Source organism: Equus asinus, chromosome 19, assembly GCF_041296235.1.
Source record: "Equus asinus isolate D_3611 breed Donkey chromosome 19, EquAss-T2T_v2, whole genome shotgun sequence".
NCBI classification, from domain to species: Eukaryota; Metazoa; Chordata; class Mammalia; order Perissodactyla; family Equidae; genus Equus; species Equus asinus.
Window position 1 is genome coordinate 1,583,815 of NC_091808.1, and position 19,471 is coordinate 1,603,285.

At 53.5% G+C, this 19,471-nt stretch overlaps 1 protein-coding gene across 13 annotated transcripts in view; it reads right to left on the minus strand.

The window, feature by feature from the left end:
- SNED1 (sushi, nidogen and EGF like domains 1) overlaps positions 1–16,644 on the minus strand; it is an 80,228-nt gene extending 63,584 nt beyond the window's left edge. For 10 of the 13 annotated variants that reach the window (XM_070489182.1, XM_070489187.1, XM_070489181.1 and 7 more), the window contains exon 1: positions 15,996–16,643. In XM_070489182.1, coding sequence (XP_070345283.1) covers positions 15,996–16,208 — 213 coding nt within the window. In that variant the 5' untranslated portion in view covers positions 16,209–16,643. Of the gene's footprint in view, positions 1–15,995 lie in introns of all 13 variants that reach the window. The other 3 variants (XM_070489186.1, XM_070489185.1, XM_070489184.1) reach the window with 1 other exon arrangement.
- Positions 16,645–19,471: the final 2,827 nt, after the last annotated feature.

The window sequence follows — 19,471 nt, forward strand, 5'->3', positions numbered from 1 at the left end:
TATTTTGAAAAATGTGGGACTCCGCCTTGACCATTCCTGGGCATGCTGGCCCATCTCTCTCTCCTAACAGCAGTCCCGAGCCAGCACGGTTGGTGCACCCCCCAGTGCAGCCCGGCCTAAAGGGGCCTCAGGATTCAAACTCAACTCTGGCTCGGCCACCTGGAATCACTTGTTGGACCAACACGGGTCACTTGGTTGAGGACGCTGCTCGCTGTCATCTAGGGTGGTCCTTGGGGCATAACGGGTTTCTGTAAATTGTGCACAAATGCCCGTATTGCTTTTGCACTGGACTCTCCAGGTGAAAGGTCCAGGTGTGAGTCAGGGAGATGAGGGGAGAGGGCGAGGAATAGTTTCCGGGATGGCCACGCTGGTGTCACGGCTGTGCATGAGGAGCACCGACCTCAGCACCTGGGCAGGGGCCACCTCAGACCTGAGGGTTGGTGGGGGGAAAAATGACTGCCCTTTGCCCCTAGATCCAGCACCTGGCAAAGCTCCCCATGGCCGACCTGAGTCAGACAGCACCTGTGGCTGCCAACTTGACCTGCACTGGGTTTGCATCCCTATCTATGTGCCATGAAAATGGAAAAATGACAGGGACACGCTGGTCACAAGCTATTCTGCTGTGCCTGACTCCCAAATGTGGACCCCGAGCTCCCGCACATAAACTCACAGGTGGCACAACCTTGTCCCGGTCTTATAGACACAAATTCATGCTTGGCCTTGGTTTATGTTGTATGTGGTGATCGAAGCTGCAAATGCTTGGTGACACGGCCAACAGATCTTAACCAAACTGGTGTAGCAGCAACCAAATCAACTTTAACAACAAATCCCAAACTGGGGTGGCCTGTGTCCCCTCGGGTTGTAGGTTTGCATGTAGGGGAGAGTGAGCCATGGAATATCTCTCAGTGGGATGGGGATTAGAGTGTTGGCCAGCTGGGTCTGCCTGCGACTGAGGGGGTGCTTGGGACATTCAGTGAGAAAGCTGGGAAGGTTCCGGGTAAAGCAGAAGGAGATGTTCACTCTGATGGGGTCGCTTTTTTGGCCCATTTATTGCCTCTGTAATTATTGGCGATGGCGTCAAAGATTACCAGGGCAGTCTAGAGCCTGGCCTTAGGCTACCTCCTGGCTGCGTTAGGCTTATTTGAAATGAGCTACTGGCCTCTCTGGGACTTATGCACAGCTGGCTGCACCTGCGATGGGGCACGGCTGAGGTCCACACTGCAGGACTTCATCCTGCTGCTTGGAGTCCTGTGGAGAGTAGCCTTAGTTCAGTGGGGCGCGAGACAAATCACACTGCTTGTTGGTCCGATTAATCAGCGTGCCTGATGGAACGGCAGACTCATGTGAAATTTCGAGTTTGGCCAAGAACGTGTAGGGTCAAAGAGGTGGATTGCCGGGAGAGGCAATCTGCCACAGGCCCTGGGTGCCTCTGCATGTTTCGGTCGGGTATGCCAAGAACGCAAGGCTCTGTCTGCTCTTTGCCAAGGCCATATCCGTATGTTAGGGTTGTATTTGCAGAGACCAGCTTTGAGGGATGAAGTGCCATCTCCTTGGGGACAGAGAACAGGCTTGCTGTAAAAGAGATGGATTCTCTAAGCTCAGGGTTTCTTGGCTGTGACACAAACCCACAGTGTGGGTACCATCTGCCTGGACCCCTCTGTGTTGTCCCATGGGACTTGGGGAGCAAGGGACAACAATGCAAACAATATGCTTGCACTACTTGCTGTGCCACGAGTCGTAATGTCCTTTGTTTCTGACCCGGGAGTCTCGGGTCTTCTGCCAGCATCCCCGAATCAGTAACAGGAGAATATTAGCTTGAAAGGAGGGTACCATCAAATCCCAGACCTTGACAGTTTTATGTTAATAATCTTGAAATTGTATATAAAATGGAAATTTTACCAGAAAAACACAACTTACCAAATGTGAGTAGAAATAGAAAACCTCTTTTTTATATTATAATTAAAGAAATTGCATTAGTATTCAAAATTTTCCCACAAAGAAAACTCTAGATCCAGATGGCATCACCACCAAGTTCTCCCAAACATTCAAGTAATAATTCTGGAAATGCACCAACTCTTCTAATAGAAGAATTTCTTTTATGAGGCTAATACAACTTTTATGCTAAAAGTTAACAAGGCCAGTACATAGATGGACAATAGCAGGCCATTCTCACTTATTTAAAAGTTGCCAAAATCTGAAATAAATTATTAGCAAACTGAATCCAGAAATATATAAATAGGATAAATAATTCATCATTATCAAGTTGGATTTTTGTTAGGAATACAAGCCAGGCTTTACATTAGAAAACCAACTAATCTGATTAATTTAAATGACCAATTTAACAGATTAAAGGAGAAACTCATATAATCCTCTTAATAGGTATGGAGATGGTATATAATAAGAGTCAATATCCATTTGTGATAAAAATTCTCAGAATACTAGGAGTATAAGGGAACACCCTTAATCTAATAAAGATTTAGAGCAAACAGGAACAACCATCACGTTCAACGGTGACGTACAGAATGCTTTCTCTCTGAGACTAGGAACAAGACCAGCATCCTGCTAATATCACGTCTGCAGACAATGCACTGGAGACCCGAGCCACACAGCAAGGCAAGAAAAAAAGAAAAAGAAAAAGAAAAAAAATGAGTCCAATGTAAAATGATTAGAAAAGGAGAAACAGAACTGTCATTAGTTGCATATGCTATGAATGTGAACGCAGGCTATCCAAAAGAATCCCCAGATGATTTAGTAAAATTAATAAGAGGTTTGGTCTGTTTGTTAATATAAAATTAGGGAATGTAAAAATTCAACTGTGATTCTACATACCAGCAATAAATAGAAAAGAAATTAAAGACACCATTTACAATAGTATAAAACATCAAATACTTAAGAATAAATCTAACAAAAGATGCACAAGACTTCGCAATCAATTCTAAAACTTTATTGAAAACATTAAAGACAACCTAAATAAATATAGAAACGCACCATGTTCCTGGATTGCATGACTCAATGTTGTAAAGATATCAGTTCTCCTTGCATGGATATATATATTCAATGCAAGCTCAATAAAAATACCAACAGATGTGTGTATGTGTGTGCGTGTAACTTGATAAGCCAATTCTAAATTTTATATGAAAATGCAGAGCCAAGAATAACCAAGACCCATTTGAGAAGAACAAGATGGAAGGACCTGCTCTGACAGATACCGAGATCTCTTACAATGCCATGGTAACCATGGCCATGGAATTGGCTGGGGGACAGCTGAGAAAGAGGGAGAGCTGGGAGACAACCCAGATGCACACGGACTCTTGATTTTGACAGCAGGGCACGGCGGAGCCCTGGGAAAGGGTGGCTTTCTTAACAACGGGGGCTGGTGTGGTTCTGCTTTTCTTAAAATGGGAACTGTATGCCTCTGACCTTGTGCTATACACAAAACCCAGCTCCAGGTGTGTTGGACACCTCAGTGTGAATGACAAAACTGTGCAGCAAAACATGGTTGGAGAATCGCATGGGAGGATGTGTTCACGACCGTGGGGAGACTGTAAAATGAAGCACAAAATTGTCTCCCCAGAGAAATAGAGATGGATACGTGTGCTACACTAAAACCAAGAATGTCTACTCACAAAGACGCCATTAAAATGAGTTAAACGAGGCACAGAAGGGGAAAGATATCTGCTACCCTTGTCACTTGGTTTATAAAGAACTCCCACAAGTCACCAAGAAAAAGCTAACTCCATGGAAAAGAGCAGAAAGACTTGGACAGCGGCTTTACGCATGAGGAACCCAATGGTAAAGGATATATACAGATGTGCTCAGGTCATTATGCAAAAGAACACTGAAACCACATCCACACACCAGGACACAACTATCACAGTGGCAAGTGTTGGCCAAAGTGTTATGTGGGGGGGACCCACGGCTGCTGTATCTAACGCAGCTGGACACAGGCAGATGCCATGGCCGACAAACCCACTCCTGGTGTATAGCCTGCACAGGTGTGTACTTAGGGGCACCAGGACTTGTGTTCCAGAAGTTTCATAAACAGCATTGTTAAGAATAGTCTAAAACCTGGCTGGCCCAGTGGTGTAGTGTTTAAGTTCACGTGCTCCGCTTCAGCAGCCCAGGGTTCATGGTTGGGATCCCAGGTGTGGACCTATGCACCACTCATCAAGCCACACTGTGGTGGCGTCCCACATACGAAATAGAGGAAGACTGGCACAGATGTTAGCTCAGGGCAACAGACGTTAGCTCATATGTATAATATATATATATATTATACATATGTGTGTATGTATGTGTATAAAAGAATAGTCTAAAACCAGGAACAACCCCAAATGTCCACCACAGTGAAACAGATCAACAACTCATAGTCTATTCATACAATTATGCAGCAATGATGATATACAATGACGCCACAGAAAACACAGATGAAAGAGCCTAGATACAATCTGGGATGAAGAAGGCAGTTGCAGGAGAACAGACCACACTTGCTTCCATTTAGAGGAAGTTTGCTGGGGCCGCCCCGTGGCTGAGTGGTTAAGTTCGCGTGCTCCGCTTTGGCTGCCCAGGGTTTCGCCAGTTCAGATCCTGGGCATGGACCTACTGCCACTCATCAGGCCATGCTGAGGCAGCGTCCCACATAGCAGAGCCAGAAGGACCTACAACTAGAATATACAACTATGTACTAGAGGACTTTGGGGAGAAGAAGAAGAAGAAGAAGATTGGCAATAGATGTTAGCTCAGGTGCTAATCTTTAAAAAAAAAATAGAGGAAGTTTGTAAAGGTCTTGTTAAGGCTGTGTGGTGGGAGGGCAGGGAAGGGGCTGCCATAGAGCACGGGAGTGAGGGGCGTCGTCCTGAAGGGGCACTGGCTGGGGCTGGCAAGGCTCTGCCTTAAGTTGGGGCATTACACGGGGCTTGCTTTACGTTTGCCTTTTGCAGCACATGGATGTTGCATCCCTTTTCTGCAGGCATTTAGGAAAAAAGAGCTCAGGATGAGGAGCTACAGGTGGAAAAGGCGCCTCTGGACGGGAGGGGCAGCAGTGTCAGGAGGGGCAGGGGCAGGAGTGGGGGCACTGGTGCTGGGCTGGAGCTGCAGGCGGCCAGGGCCACCTGCTGGGTGGGACCTGCCTGTGCTGCCCCTCGCTGCACGCCCTCTTCCTCCGCTGGCCCGCTGCTCCCCACAGTGGCTCCTCCACACAGACCGCAGAGGTTTCCTTCCTGCCTTTGAAGTGCAAGTCCACCTCTCAGGTGCGTGTGCTGTGTGCAGAGGCCCCTGGCCTGCCTGCCGCCTGCCCGCCAGCACTTGGCCTCGTCCGGCTCTCCTCGCTGCCCCCACCCCAGTCTGCTGCTGCCCTCCCCCACGGGGGTGTGGGCCCGGAGCCGGGGGGTCCAGGAAGGAGGCAGAACAAGCCGGCCCTGTTCCCCTGCCAGGGCAGGGCAGGGCCAGACCATAGCAGAGAAGGCGGGGGCCAGGCGCTGGGCAAGCAGGCTGCTGGCAGCCGCTCTCACCTGGACAGCAACGTCCTCGGACTTCCTTTATCCAGAGGAGAACATCTGGGGATGGGTGGGGCAGGAGGACAAGGGGACCAGAGGGCTGCCAGGGCAGGGAGCTGGGGGTTGAGGTGGCCGCCCCTCTCCACCTGGCACCGGTGTCCCTCTCCCCCTCAGGTATGGGCAGACACTCCTTCCGCAGAGGATCAATCTTATTATTTTTTTCTACCTCCAAGAGCACTTTGTAAAACATGAAATACACACACGGGGAACAAGGAGAAAGGATGAGACCTGATCTCTTGCCGGTGCCTCCTCACCCCTTAACACATGTTCTTAAATGGGTAACGAGATTTAATCCCTATCCTTGACTTTCAGAAGTGGGGACCCAACAGCATGCTATTCAGCCACTGACTTCTCAGAAACCTGACCATAGGCGTGGGGGGTGTTTGCTGGGGTCCAGGGCCGGGGACATGCTGCCCCGCACCAGCTGGCCATGAGGCCCCTGAGTGACCTCAGAGAAATGCAGCGCGACCCGGGAGCAGGAAGGGAGGAGGACGTGCTTGTTACTGAGCCACAGGGCCTTGTGCCTAGCAGCCCAGAGTCTCTCCCCAGCCTCCGCCTGCGGATCCCGCTGTCCAGGGCTTCCCCGGGGCCACCATTGGGTCTCCCCAAGCCCAGGCCTTGGGGTCAGTTCTGGAGTCACTCTCCACTCCCACAATAGGGGTTGCCTCTCTGGGTGTCCAAGCACCTGCCACAGGGTGTCACAGACCAGGGCAGGACTTGCACATAGGCTGCCTGGTGAAGTCCGTGTGTTGGACTGAGCTGAGTGAGGGGGGATGGAGGTGGGGGGGCCAGCAGGTGCACCCTCCTCTCCCAGGTGAGGTGTAGGGGGCCTGTGGTCAATGGTGTGGGGTGTTCCCGTCCCCTCCAAGCAGGCTGAGGATCTTGGTGGGGGAGACACTGGTCAGCTGCCTGGGCCCTTCCCTTGAGGCAGCCCCAAGGCCATATGCAACAGGAAGCTGCCATGACTTTGTGAACTCCGAGGGGGCCTGCGGGGCCTGGAGGAGTTTGTCCTTGACTCGGGGCAGGGGCATGTGTGACTAGGAAGGGGCTGGCCAGGGGGCACCCACGCCTTTCCTGCAGGTTGGGGCTGGCCCTCTGCTGGTTCAGGAGAAAGCACAGAGAGACTGTGCTGGTGGCATTTCCGACTTGGATAAAACCAGGAAAGAGCGGAAATGTCCTGGAGAGTCTCTCAGAGGTGACTTCCAGCCAAAAGCATGTGACGTGTGACTGGCTGGTCCCTGAGCTGGGGAGCTGAGGGCTCACTGGTACCACCCTTGCTGGGCAGAGGGCTTCTCTGACCAGGGCGGGAGGGTCTGGAGGGGAGCCAGGACCCCCGCGTGCGGCCGTAGCACCCCAGCTCTGCAAACATCAGATCAAAAGGGCGGGGTCCTGGTTCCTGCTTTGACTTTTCTGCCAAAATAAAACAATAAAGCCCCTGAGGCCTTTTATAAGCTTGTTTTGAAAAATGTAGGCATGTCTTTTATTTCCTGGCAGCTTTCTGGGTAATTAGAATTCCTCCCACAAGCACAGTTGGGGGCTGGAGTCCTGCTGGCAGGGCAGCGAGGGCAGGGCCCCTGGGGCCCCCGAGCCAGCCAGCCAGGGTCTGAGCCCTGGAGACCTAGAGTCCCCTGCATGCCCAGCTGCAAAGGAGGGAGTCTGGCCCTTGGCTGAGCACCCAGGGAACAGCACGCAAGGTTGCAGGAGGGCAAGAGAGGACGGGGGAGGCAGCTCCTGCCAGGGCCAGCCAGGGCTGCCGTCCTGCAAAGGAGCAGCTGAGCTGGATTCAGCGCCCCGTGTGGGGGTGGAGAAGGAGGGATTCCCTGGAGGGTGGGAAAGCAGAAGCTTTGTGTCAGAGGATCAGCCCGTCCTTCCCTCCCAGGCTGAGCCCTCCTGGCCTGTGGGCCCCGGGCTGAGCTTCCTGCTATGTCCTCTCTTTCCTGCTGTCCAGTGTCCAGAACCTCCCTGTGGCCACCCTTTGGTCTCCTGCAGGGCCTCTTGGCACAGCCTGTGGCCCTGAGCCCAGGCCCTTGAGCCCCTCCAGCAGGGGCTGCCTCTCTGGGGTGTCCGAGCACCTGTCCCTCCCATGTCCTGTCCCTCCTGCTGTCCTCCTCCACTGGCCCCCCTCCTTCCTTGTGTAGATGGCCGCTCCTGCCTCCCCCTCCCTGGAGAAGCCTCCTCCCATCCTCACCTCTGGTACACCTTGGCTGGGTGCCCCTCCAGGGCCAGAGCCCAATTCCCCAGAGGCCCCTGGACATGCCCCGCCTGTGGGCAGCAGTCCCACATTGCCCGGCATCCATGCCCTCCCTCCACATCCATCACCAGCCTGAGCTGCTGCCCCCTAGTCTCTCTTTAGACCTTGCCTGCCCTCAGCCCGGTCCATACCTCAGACAGAGGGCCTCCTTTTGGCCAACCTGCATCTCCCCACACACACCTGGGACTCCTACCCTGCCAGTCTCACTTCTGGGGACAGTGGTCACTCCTCCGAGACCACAGCCGCAACTCCAGTAAGCCTCCGAGGCTGCCTGTGCCTGATGCCCCCTCTGCCCAGAGCAGCAGGAAATGTTTGCTGCAGAATGTGTTCCAGGGCCTGAGGGACTGTGTCTGGCCCTGAACCAGCCTGGAGGACAGTGTGGTCCCGGGCTGCCCCATTGTGTGGAGGGTTTGGGGTCAGGGACCCGTGCCTGGACACTGTCCTGTTCCCACTCCTCCTACCCTGGACTCAATCTGAAGAGCTCAGACTTCTGCACATGCTGAGTCCTAGGGCCGGGGAGCCGTGCAGTGGCTGCACACAGAGTAGGTGTTTAATGAAGGACTTCCCGCTTTGTAAAGAACCTGTTTATGGATGTTGAGGCTCTGAGGCTGGGCCCTCTGTCGAGGAGGCATGGGGAAGCCCAAGGGTCAGACGAGTGCCTGTGGCTGGGGCCCTGTGGGGATGGCTTCTCCTGGCCAGTCCTGTACCTGTAACGGGAGGCAGGGGAGACTTGAGCTTACAGGGTGAGGAGTGTCCAGTGTCACCCATGAGCAGGAGGTCAGGCTGCTGAGTGCCCTCGGGAGGAACAGCGCTTTGCAGGTGGGGCCCTGGACAGGCACCAGGAACATTTGGCTAATGCCAGAATAAAGGAGTGGATAGGGTGGATGTGCACCAGAGAATCATGGGACACACTGAAAACACCCACATAGTCAACAACTAGTGATTGGTTAAAACCATTATATATAAATGGTATAGCCACAGGATGGAATATTATACTGCACCAAAAAGCATGTTTTTGCAGCAAATTTAAGGCATGGGAAAAATGCTCATGGTATAACGTTGAAAGAAATATGCAAAATAGAAACTTGTATGAAATGGAAACCCCAAGTTTGTTTTGTGGGACCCTGAATATGTTTGAAAGCAGATCAGAAAGAATTTCACCAAAATGTTAAAAGTGCTTCTTTCTGGATGGTGGAATTATGGGAGTATCATTCCAATGATCACCTTGTCTTCCAGAAGCTGGGACAGCACAGTGAACAGAACAGACAAAAATGGTCGTAATACTAAAAAGGAACACTGCTGCTCTGGTGTCTTTACTCCTTGACTCGGAGCAAGGGCTCAGCCGAGGCTTGGAATGAATGAATGAATGAGCGAATCAGGGAATGAGTCAGTGGTGAGTGGATGGTGAGTTGTCTGGGAGGACACAGTTTGTCAAGCTGGTCACTTCTAGCTAAGAAGTTCTAGCTTCATAGACTCACCAAGAGCTGAGGCACAGGGACGCCTGGGTCATTCCCAGCTGGCCGGCTCCCCTCCCAGTGAGGATGGCCAGGTGTGCACTCTGGGGCAGCACAGACATGAGGGGGTTCCCACCAGATGGCATTTGCCAGGGTAACTGTGTTTTGATGTAATGTCAAACACATGGAAAAAGTGCAAGAGTATTGCAAGGAACTCCCTTGTACTCTTTATCCACATTCACCAACTGCTAGGATTCTGCCCCATTTGCTTTATCATTCTTTCTCTTTCTAGATAAATAGAATGTTTCCTGAACCATTTGTGAGTAGATTTCAGACATGATGACCCTTTACCCTCTAAACTCTTCAGTGTGTATTTCCCATGAACATGGACATTCTCTTATGTAAGCAAACAGTTACCCAGGTCAGGAAACTTAACATTGATGCATTGCTATCAGTACTACTTTCACCCCCATTTATAGAATGAATCATTTATTTATTTATATCAGTGTGAGCTCACTGGTTCCCCCTTTATTTAATGGGTTAAAATATATTACTGTCATTATTTTAATGCTCACACTTTCCCAGATGTGGCCAATGAGAGCCCCTTTCAGAAAGCCTCTGTCCTTTCTTTCTTTTTTTTGGTGAGGAACATTGGCCCTGAGCTAACATCTGTTTCCAATCTTCCTCTTTTTGCTTGAGGAAGATTGTCCCTGAGTTAACATCTATGCCAATCTTCCTCTATTTTGTATGTGGGACTCCACCACAGCATGGCTTGATGAGTGGTGTGTGGGTTCGTGCCCAGGATCTGAACCTGTGAACCCTGGGCCACTGAGGCAGAGCGTGCAAACTTAACCACTACACTACTGGTCTGGCCCCAACCTCTGTCCTTTTGACACATCCCAATCATTCTTTGAGCACTTCCTGACTTTCTGAGACAACAAGATTTTCCAGGCTCATTTTGTACTTTTCCTGCCATGGCTATATAATCTCCAAAGAGCCAGGTTCCTTTTAGAGGAGATTAATGTTTAGAAACCAAGATCTGAGCACTAGGAGTGCTCATTGCTACTGAAGTGTCATTGCTTCCATTCCTCTTAGTGGACAGAGCTCGGAAATATGAGTGTATGAATACGCACATGTACACATATACACATACCTATGTCTATATCCATCTATCATAATATGTTAACATATGTAGCATGAGTTATACTGATATGGCCAATTCTAACCCAAACACAAAACCACAGCTTTCACTTTATGTTCCTTCCTTTCTGTATTTGCAACTCCCATCTTCACTGAGGCTCCTATTATTCTCAATATATTTACTCATCTTCTCAAAAGTTTCAGAATTGCTAGCACATACCACCAAAAAACAAAGCTAGATAGCAAGTATACAAAGTATTGTATTTAAATTTTACTTGCTAAAATTAGTACATAAGAACCTTAAAGTGACTATTAGAAAGATTAAAAGTATGCCCAGGGTATAAAAGAAAACATCAACATAACGAGAGAAATGAAAGATGCAGAAAAGATCAAACAGAACATCCATAAACACAAAATAAAGATCTGAAATGAAAATATACTGCATGGGATTAATGGCAGGTTAGACACTGCAGAAGAAAAAATTAGTGAGCTTGAAGACATAACAATAGAAATGATCAAAATGAAGGACAGAAAGAAAAAAGACAACAAAAAATGAACAAAGCTTCAATGAGCTCTGAGACAATAGCAAGCAGTTTAATATACATTCAATTTGAGCCTCTGAATAAGAGGGGAGAAAGGAGGAGGGGAAAAATATTTGAAGACGGCTGAGATTGTTTTCAAATTTCATGAAAACTATGTGCCCACAAATCATGAGTCTTAATGAACTCCAAGCAGAAGAAACATAACCCCCCCCACACCAATATATCTAATAATCAAATTGCTGGAAAGCAGTGGTAAAAAGAAAATCCTGAAAGCAGTTAGAGATAAAAAGACAAATTATACACAAGGGAACAGAGAATGACAGCAGACTTCTCATTTGGAACTATGCAAGCCAGAGACAATGGAAGAACATCTTCAAAGAAATGAAAGAAAAGGAAGTCAACCTAGAATTCTACAACCACCCAGCAGAAATAGCTTTCAAAAATGAAGGTAAACACAGTCATGAGCTGCATAACGACATTTTGGTCAGTGACAAACCGCGTAAATGACGCTGGTCCCATAAGATCAGTACCATGTGGCCTGGGTGTGCAGCAGGCTGTACCATGTAGGTTTGTGTAAGGACACTCTGTGATGTTCACACAATGAGGAAATTGCCTAACGACGCATTTCTCAGACCCTATCCCCTTCATTGTCATGCATGAGTGTAAAGAAATTTTCAGATTAAAAAACAGAGAGAATTTATCCCCAGCAGGCCTGCACTACAAGAAATGCTAAAGGAAGTTTTTCATGCAAAAAGAAAATGATATCCACTGGAAATTTAGATCTACACAGAGGAATGAAGAAGACTGGGAAGTGGTAAATATGTGGGTAAATCTAGAAGACTTTTCTAATTTTTAATCTCTTTAAATGATAGTTGACTGTTTAAAACTAAAATAATAACAGAGGGTTTATAACGTGTGTAAAAGTAAAGCATGTGACAACAACAGCACGAAGGCCAGAGGGGAGATGGACGGATACAGTTGGAAGGTTCTAACGTTCTACTTGCTGGTGGACAGTGATGTTAGAGATGAACTTTAACCTGAGCCAGATCACCGCAGCACCCTCCCTCGACCCCCTGCCCTGTAACACCTCCTGGATTCCCGTCCTCCTGCTCTCCCTCCTCCCCATGTGCTGGCAGGAAGGGAGCATCAAGAAGGGCCAGCCCCTAGCCTGGGGCCTTGGTGGACAGGGGCTGCAGAGGAGCAGCCCAGGACGCTGTCTGCCCTGGGGGGTTGTGGCCTCTCCTCCCAGCCATGGGGTTCGTGCGTTTCCCCTGGTGTTTTGAGAATTCAGAAAAAAGCAGAGCTCTGTTGCCAGACTTGCCTCCAGCTCACTGGGTTTGTTCTTGTGGGTCAGGGCAGGTTTTGCAGATGGCTTGGAGCTGGTGACCAGACAGCTGTGACAGTGAAGGTTGGACATCTGTCATGGGCATACTCAGATGGGGGAGCTCTGTTGCACAGATCGGGAAACTGAGGCTGGTGGAGGAAATGACTAGCCACAGGTCACAGGCAGCCTGCAGAGCTCCCTTGGGTGGGTGATGGGAGAGGCAGGGTGGGGCCTGTGCCCTCAGGGTAGGGAGGCCACAGGGCGGGCAGACATGGGGTGTGCAGCTGAGCCTTGGTGTGGAGCATGAGGGTGAGGTGCTGCTGGCCGGAGCTCGGGTCAAAGCAACTGTCAACACTCCCCCTTCCCTCAGGCTCCGCAGGGGCCCCTGCCTGCCCCACCTTCAAATTCTCCCCATCTCCCACTCAGGGCTCTACATTCTGGGATGGGGCCCATGGTGTTCCAAAAGACAAGGAAGGTCAAGGCAGGTCACAGCACTGCGGGTGAGAGGCCAGCAGGGACTGGAGGAAGCCCTTGGGGGATGTGTGGAGGGGACCCTTGGAAGGCACCATCCTGTGCACCACCCCTAGCAGCTCAGCCTTGGAGATACCACTGGCAGGCTCCACACCCACAGCCCAGCCATTGCACCCCCATAACAGACTTGTGGGTCCCTTACAAGGTGCCTGGCATCTTCACAGACATCGCCCGCCTGGTACTTCCTTTCCCTCATGAAGGAAGAGAGGCTGAGAGGTGACAGGTTGCCCGAGGCCACCACCTGGGGCTCCTGATGCCAAATAGACCAAGATCTTCCTTTGTGGCCCTAAGATCCCACCCTTCGTGGGGGGCACTCGGGGGCTTCTGCGGGGAAACAGGAACCTTCACCACCACTAGCCAGGCTCACTGCCTTTCAGCCCCCATGCCTGCCCCAAGCAGATGCTCCACCTGGGCCTGTCCCGCAGGCCACAGCATGGCTGCTATCTTCACCCATGAGCTGTTGTCCAGCTCTCAGCAGGAAAGTTCCCACTCAGCAGGGTTGGTGCAGGCTCCACACCCACCAGCAGCACTGGCCTGGGTTGTGTTTAGAACCTTAGCAATAAAACGGACTCTCGACAGTTCTCAGAGCCTTACAGTTTACCACATACAGCTGCTCTGACATGAGAAAGAAGCAGAATGATGGGTGCCTTCCAGAAAGGGGGGCCACCCTGTGCACCTCAGGACTGAGTCCTTGCTCGGGCTGTAGTCTGCATGCTGTTTCTGATCTTCATGCAGAGTCACTTCTAATTTTCATGTGTGATGTGTGGGAAGTGTCAGAGGGCTGAGGCATTCATTCATCCATCCACCCATCCATTCATTCATTCACTCAACAAGCCTGCTCTTTGCCAAGCAATGGGCAGGGGACTGAGGGGTGAACGCCAGCGGGGTCGGGGGTGGGGCGGCCCATGTAGGGTTCTCACTCTGCAGGACACAGGTGCCTGGGCTCAGGGCTGGCTGACATGGTGCCCAGCTGGACAAGGGTCAGAGGCCAGGGGCATGCAGGGAAGTGTCCTCTTGGCCTGGGTGGGCATGGGAGGCACCCAGTCATATAAACTTGCTTCAGGGTAAATAGAATAAATGCCTTCACTTCTCTCCTTTGGCTTTAATTCTGATGTGCCTCCTGCCCCACCTCCCTGCTGCCTCCCCACCACAGAGCCCTCATGGTATTTCAAGCAAGGTGTCCTGGGCACTGCTCTCTCAAGAATTCCATTCTCTTTCTCACAGAGTAAAGAGAAGGTGAAGTGGGCTCACTATGTCCACACGGGCAAGTGTTTTTCAAATAATATCTTTGTTTCAGGAAAAAGCTCTTATGGAGATAGGTGTTTTGTTAGCAGCCAGAATGTTCGTTTCTGATGAAACCATTTGTTTTGCTAGCAGATCTTTCCACTTTAGAACCATTTCTCCCAGTTGTCTTGGCAAGGGTAGATGTTTTTGGTGAGGCTATTAAGAGGGTCAAACGTTTTAATAATATTTTCACCTGTGACTTTGAGTGGGAAAGTTGAACCTGGCCCAAATGCTTAAGGAACGTTTTGACAGTGTTCTGTAAAGATGGCGCCAGCATGAGTTTTCCCATTTCTAAGATGTGTGGGCCTCCTCAGGCTCCCATAGACCCTGAGCACAGCTCTGCCCTGCCCACGCCATACTTCTACAAGTCAATCCTGCCCCTCTGTCCAAGTCCTGGCCCAGAGGGACTTTCAGCGGGGTGGCATCTACAGAGAGAATGGCTACCTCCTCTCACCACTGTCACATCACCAAATGCAGCCAGCAAGGTGAGGAGGCTTTCCTGCACCAGTTTGGGGAAAAGCAGCTGCCAGGCTGTGGAGTGGTCATAGCGGTGGAGGGAGCAAATGATGTTGGTGGCTATGGTGGTGGAGGTGGTGGTGGACGCCACATGGATAGTGGTAGGTAAAGATGATGATAATAATGCAAAAGATGTGGATGATGATGGAGGTGGTGTTGAAGATGGTGGGGATGATGTTGGTAGTGGTGGGAGAGATGCTGATGTTGGGGGAGAAAGAGGTGCTGATGGAGGAGATGACAGTGCTGATGGAGGAGTTGGCAGTGCAGATGATGGTGCTGATGGTGGGTTGATGGCAGGGTGGATGGTGGAGGTGGTGGTACTAGTGATGAGACTGATGGTGGGGTTGATGATAGAGGTGGTAGAGCAGATGGTGGAGGTAGTGGTGATGGTGATGAACATGCCAAGAGGTCAGGGCTGAGCGATGGTGTTGGAGGTAACAGTACATCGGGCTGGCCCAGCGCTTTTCTAGCTGCCATTCAGGGGACCATGGGGTGCCAGTGCACAGCCCTGCACACACAGTAAATGCTCGATGCAGTGATGAGGTGCAACATTTCATTCCCTCAGTGGTCCACGAATGACTGGCTCAGGGAGCGGCGGGGATGGAACTGGTGCTCAGGCTTTGCTTCAGCCTGGCTGAGCCGTTCCTGCCCTCCTGAGTCCCAGCCCCAGAGCTCCCTCTGGGAGCCCTGCTTGGAAGGTGTGGGCCTGAGTGGCAAACTCCTAGACTCAGGAGGGGAGGGAGAGAGGGAGCGAAAGGCAGTAAGGACAAACCTGCTGAGTGCCCACACCGCCCAGCTGCTGCCCTACCTGGGGGGGTGGGGGGGGGGGTCTGCTGAGAAGCAGGCTCTGCCCTGCACACTGGGGCAGGGGTCCCAGCTTCCTGGCACTGGACCTCAGATGCCACCTGAGGGCATAGCCAAAGTTGTCCCAGGAGGGGCTGAAACCTTGGCAGGCCAGCGGTGGAACTGAAAGGGCCAGGTGCCCCATTGGGAAACTGAGGCTCCAGAAAGCACGTGCCTGCTGCCACATTGCTGTCTGTGAAAGAACCAGGACGGGGCCAGGGCTCCTCCCGCCGCGCTGGGGACCAGTCGCCAGCAGACGCGCTCGCGCTGCCCAAGCTCCATGCGGGTCAGGCAGGGGCAGGGGCCTGGGCAGGGGCGGGCCGCGCTCCACTCGCCAGGGTGGCCAGGCTGCAGCTCGCACCCCCACCACCCCGCCCGCCTCTCCCGCGGGCCGCTGTCCGGCCTTGGCCGCCGGAGGGAGGAAGCGCTGTCCTCATTCCACCTCTGGCCGCCGCGGTGCCAAGTTGCTGGCGGCGGCGGCGGGAGTCGGGGCGGCGGGCAGCGCCGGGGCACAGCGCCCTCCCCGGCGCTCCCGACGGGCTTGGGGTTACTCACGTAGAGTCCGGAGTGCTCGGCACCGAAGAACGGGAAGGGCACGGACAGCGGCCGCAGACCCGAGCCGCCGTCATCCTGCTTGGGGGTGACAGCGTCGCCGCGCTCCGCGCCGAACGGGTAGAAGTCGGCAAGCGCCACCGCGCCGCGCACCCCGCGCGCCCCGAGCCCCAGGACCACCGCCAAGAGCAGCGCCCGGGCGGCGCCGCGCGGCATCGCGGGGGTCGGCGGGCGGGGACTGAGGGGCGACGGAGGGGGGACAGAGGGAGGGACGGAGCGAGAAAGTGGGGGGATAGAGGGAGAGACGGAGGGGGGACGGAGCGAGGATGGAGCGGGGACAGAGAGGGGGACGGATAGGGGACTGAGCGGGGACGGAGCGGGACGCAGCGGGTCGGAGTGGGACGGAGCGGGGACTCAGCGGGACAGAACCGGGACAGAGCGGGCACGCAGCGGGACAGAGCGGGGCTTTGCGGTCCGGCAGCAGGCGTGAGGCCGCGGTCGGAGTGGCCGCAGGGCCGGGCGGCGGTGCGGGAAGGCGGCCACGCCGTGGGTGGCTCGGCGCCCCGCGCCCGATGCCCGCGCGCCGTGCCGCTGGCCGGGCCGCTCTGGCCGCTGCTCCGCAGAGAAGGCGCAGGGCGGGACCGCGCTTGGACCTGCCCCGCCCCCGGGCCGCGCTTTAAATCTCCGGCGGGGCCGCCCGCGGGGGCGGGCCGGGGCGGGGCCATGCAAATCGACGGCTCCCAAAGCGCCAGGCCCGCGGGCGGGGGAGGGGGCGGGGCGTGCGCGCGGCGTGTCCGGATCGGACGCTAGTGGCGCAGCCGGGACCGGCCCTGCGGGGAGGCCCAGCCCGCGGCCCGGTGCCCTCGGAGCGCCCCTGGCCCGGCATTGGCGAGGTGTGGGCTTCGCGGGCGCGTGTCCTCCGCCCGGGGCCGTCCCCTCCTGCGTGGGTCTCCAGCCGCCGGCCTGGGGCGGGCCCAGGAGAGGCGCCTTGCCACCGGAGCGGTTCTGGCAGACTCTAAGGCTTGCCTGAGATGTGGGGCTCTGAGGAGGGCTTCTTGGGTGCCCTTTTGGGTCGCTCCCTTACCAGAGTGTCAGTCCGTTTGCCACCCTGGCTGAACAGTGCCTGGATGAACCCTTCTGGAAATGGCCAGAGGCCAGCCCCATGCTCCAGCCTCGACCCTGAGCCTGGGGACACCTGCTTCCGGCCACTGGGGGCAAGACTTCCCATCTGGCTTTGTATAAGGATGACCCTTGGCCTGGGGGACTTCAGGGCAATAAACAAGGTGTTTCTGCCCTGCGTGGCCACATCAGGAGAAATCCCCAGGAGGTTTCCCAATGGATTCAGGGCCCCAAGGGGACCTCACAGCAAGAGAATCTCCAGGAGACGCCTGGTAAAACAGCTGTCATTGGGAAGGCTGCTCCACTGGGCCTGGGGTCAAGTGGATAGATGCCTGGTAGGGAGGAGTGCCCACAATTCAGATCCCATGTCCCAAGCCTGTGGCCATCCCAGCCCTTCTGCTTCTGGGATCACTGACTTTGGATGTCGCTCTTTGAGTGTTTGTCTCTCCTCAGTGGGCTGGCATATGGCCCACCTCTGGGTCCCCAGGCCCAATGCAGGGCCTGACTCCTGGGCCCTCAGTCCCCTGCATCCTTTCTGCTTGCAGAATTCTGGTGTTGCATGATGCGTGGCTGCATGCCAAGCCTGAGGCCCCTGAAGACAAGGGTGCACCCCTCAAAGACCAGCAGAAAGAGGCAGACGAGTAACAGTGGCTCGTATTTACACTTGGCTTTGTGTTTTTCTCTATTTTCTAAAACGTCTTCAATGAGCTTGCGTTGCTTTGCGGTTGGAGCCAGGAACATTAAATGTGACTTTTTTTTTGGAGGAAGATTAGCCGTGAGCTAACATCTGCTGCCAATCCTCCTCTTTTTGCTGAAGAAGACTGGCCCTGAGCTAACATCCATGCCCATCTTCCTCTACTTTATATGTAGGACTCCTGCCACAGCATGGCTAGACAAGTGGTGCCATGTCCAAACCCAGGATCCAAACTGGCGAACCCCGGGCCGCCGAAGCACAGCGCGCGAACTTAACTGCTATGCCACCGGGATGGCCTCCTAAATGTGACTTTTAGGAAACAGTGGATGGGGCTTCTGTGTGTAAGTGCATGGCGCTGGGGCTTCCCGGTTTACACAGATCCTGTGCTGGCTGGTTTTTCTCCCATCAAGTTCACAACCCTGTAAGCTGGTGTCAGGGCCAGGTGAAGAATTTAAGGAGGCACCCACTGTCAGGGTCGGCCCTGCGCTGGCACTGCCGTGAAAGCAAGCGCTTCTTAAATTTTGCCCTAGTCCCACCCTGCTCAGCTGTGGGAGGGCCAGCCCTGGGGCCAGGTCCTGGCTTGGAGACCCCCAAGGCAGCAGGACAACTGTGGTTCCAAGAAATGAAGGTTGAGAAAGGTCAAGTCCTCCCATCTTTGGAGGGAAAAAGTCAGAGATGACCTCTAAATGCCGGGCTGTGCTGAGAACAGAATCCCAACCTCACAGGGCTCAGCAGGAACCTGGAGAAGAAAGGCGAGTTCCCACTGCCTCCCACTCACTTACACACACATCCACTCTCATTCTCAGACAGGCATGCACACTGACATGCACCTCCCACATTCAGACACACTCATTCTCTGACACACATTCCCACACGCGTGCTCACACGTGGAGACAACACTCATACATTACACACACACACACACACACACACACACACACACACACACAGCCCTTGGGAATTTGCTATAACCCCGTCCTGGCACCCAGCCAGCTCAGCTGCCCCGGGGTAGGTGATCTGGAAGCGCAGAGCCAGGCGCAGCACAGAGGTCACGGCCAAGGTCAGAGGAGGGATGCAGCAGCCTGGTCTCCTTGGACAGGCACAGGCTGGGTGGGGTCAGGATGCAGCCCCCACAGCGCAGCCTTGAGAGCTGCTGGGAGCCTGGTCACCCTGTGAGAGCCCAGCAGAACCTGCTTTTTAATTTGTCTCTTGTCTGTGAAACCCGGTAGCCCTCTACCCTCTTTGGGGTGGTTTGGGGCCCACTGGAAGGCCCTCTCATTGTTTCCTCAGGTGAGAGAGCAGATGGCACCAACCCTGATGGGGTGACAGGACCTGGAGCACAACTTCCCTGCTAAAGGGGGGGCCCGACCTCTGACCCTCCTACACCTGCCCACCTCCTGCCCCGCCCCCGACTCCCCATCCTCCTCCCCCTGCATTTGCCACCTCCCAGCAGGCTGCCCAGGCTGCGGTGGCCCCTCCCGAGCACATGACTCAGGGGACCTGAGTAAAGGCCCATTTCTGGGCTAGGTTTTGGGTCCACCTGGGGGCCTCTAGGGAGCAGGGCTGCCCTGGAGCCCAGCACAGACCCCGGCACACAGTGGTGCTCAGTAGATGCACCCAGTGAAGGACCGTTTCTCCAGACACGGTGGGAGTGTTTGGCCTAGAC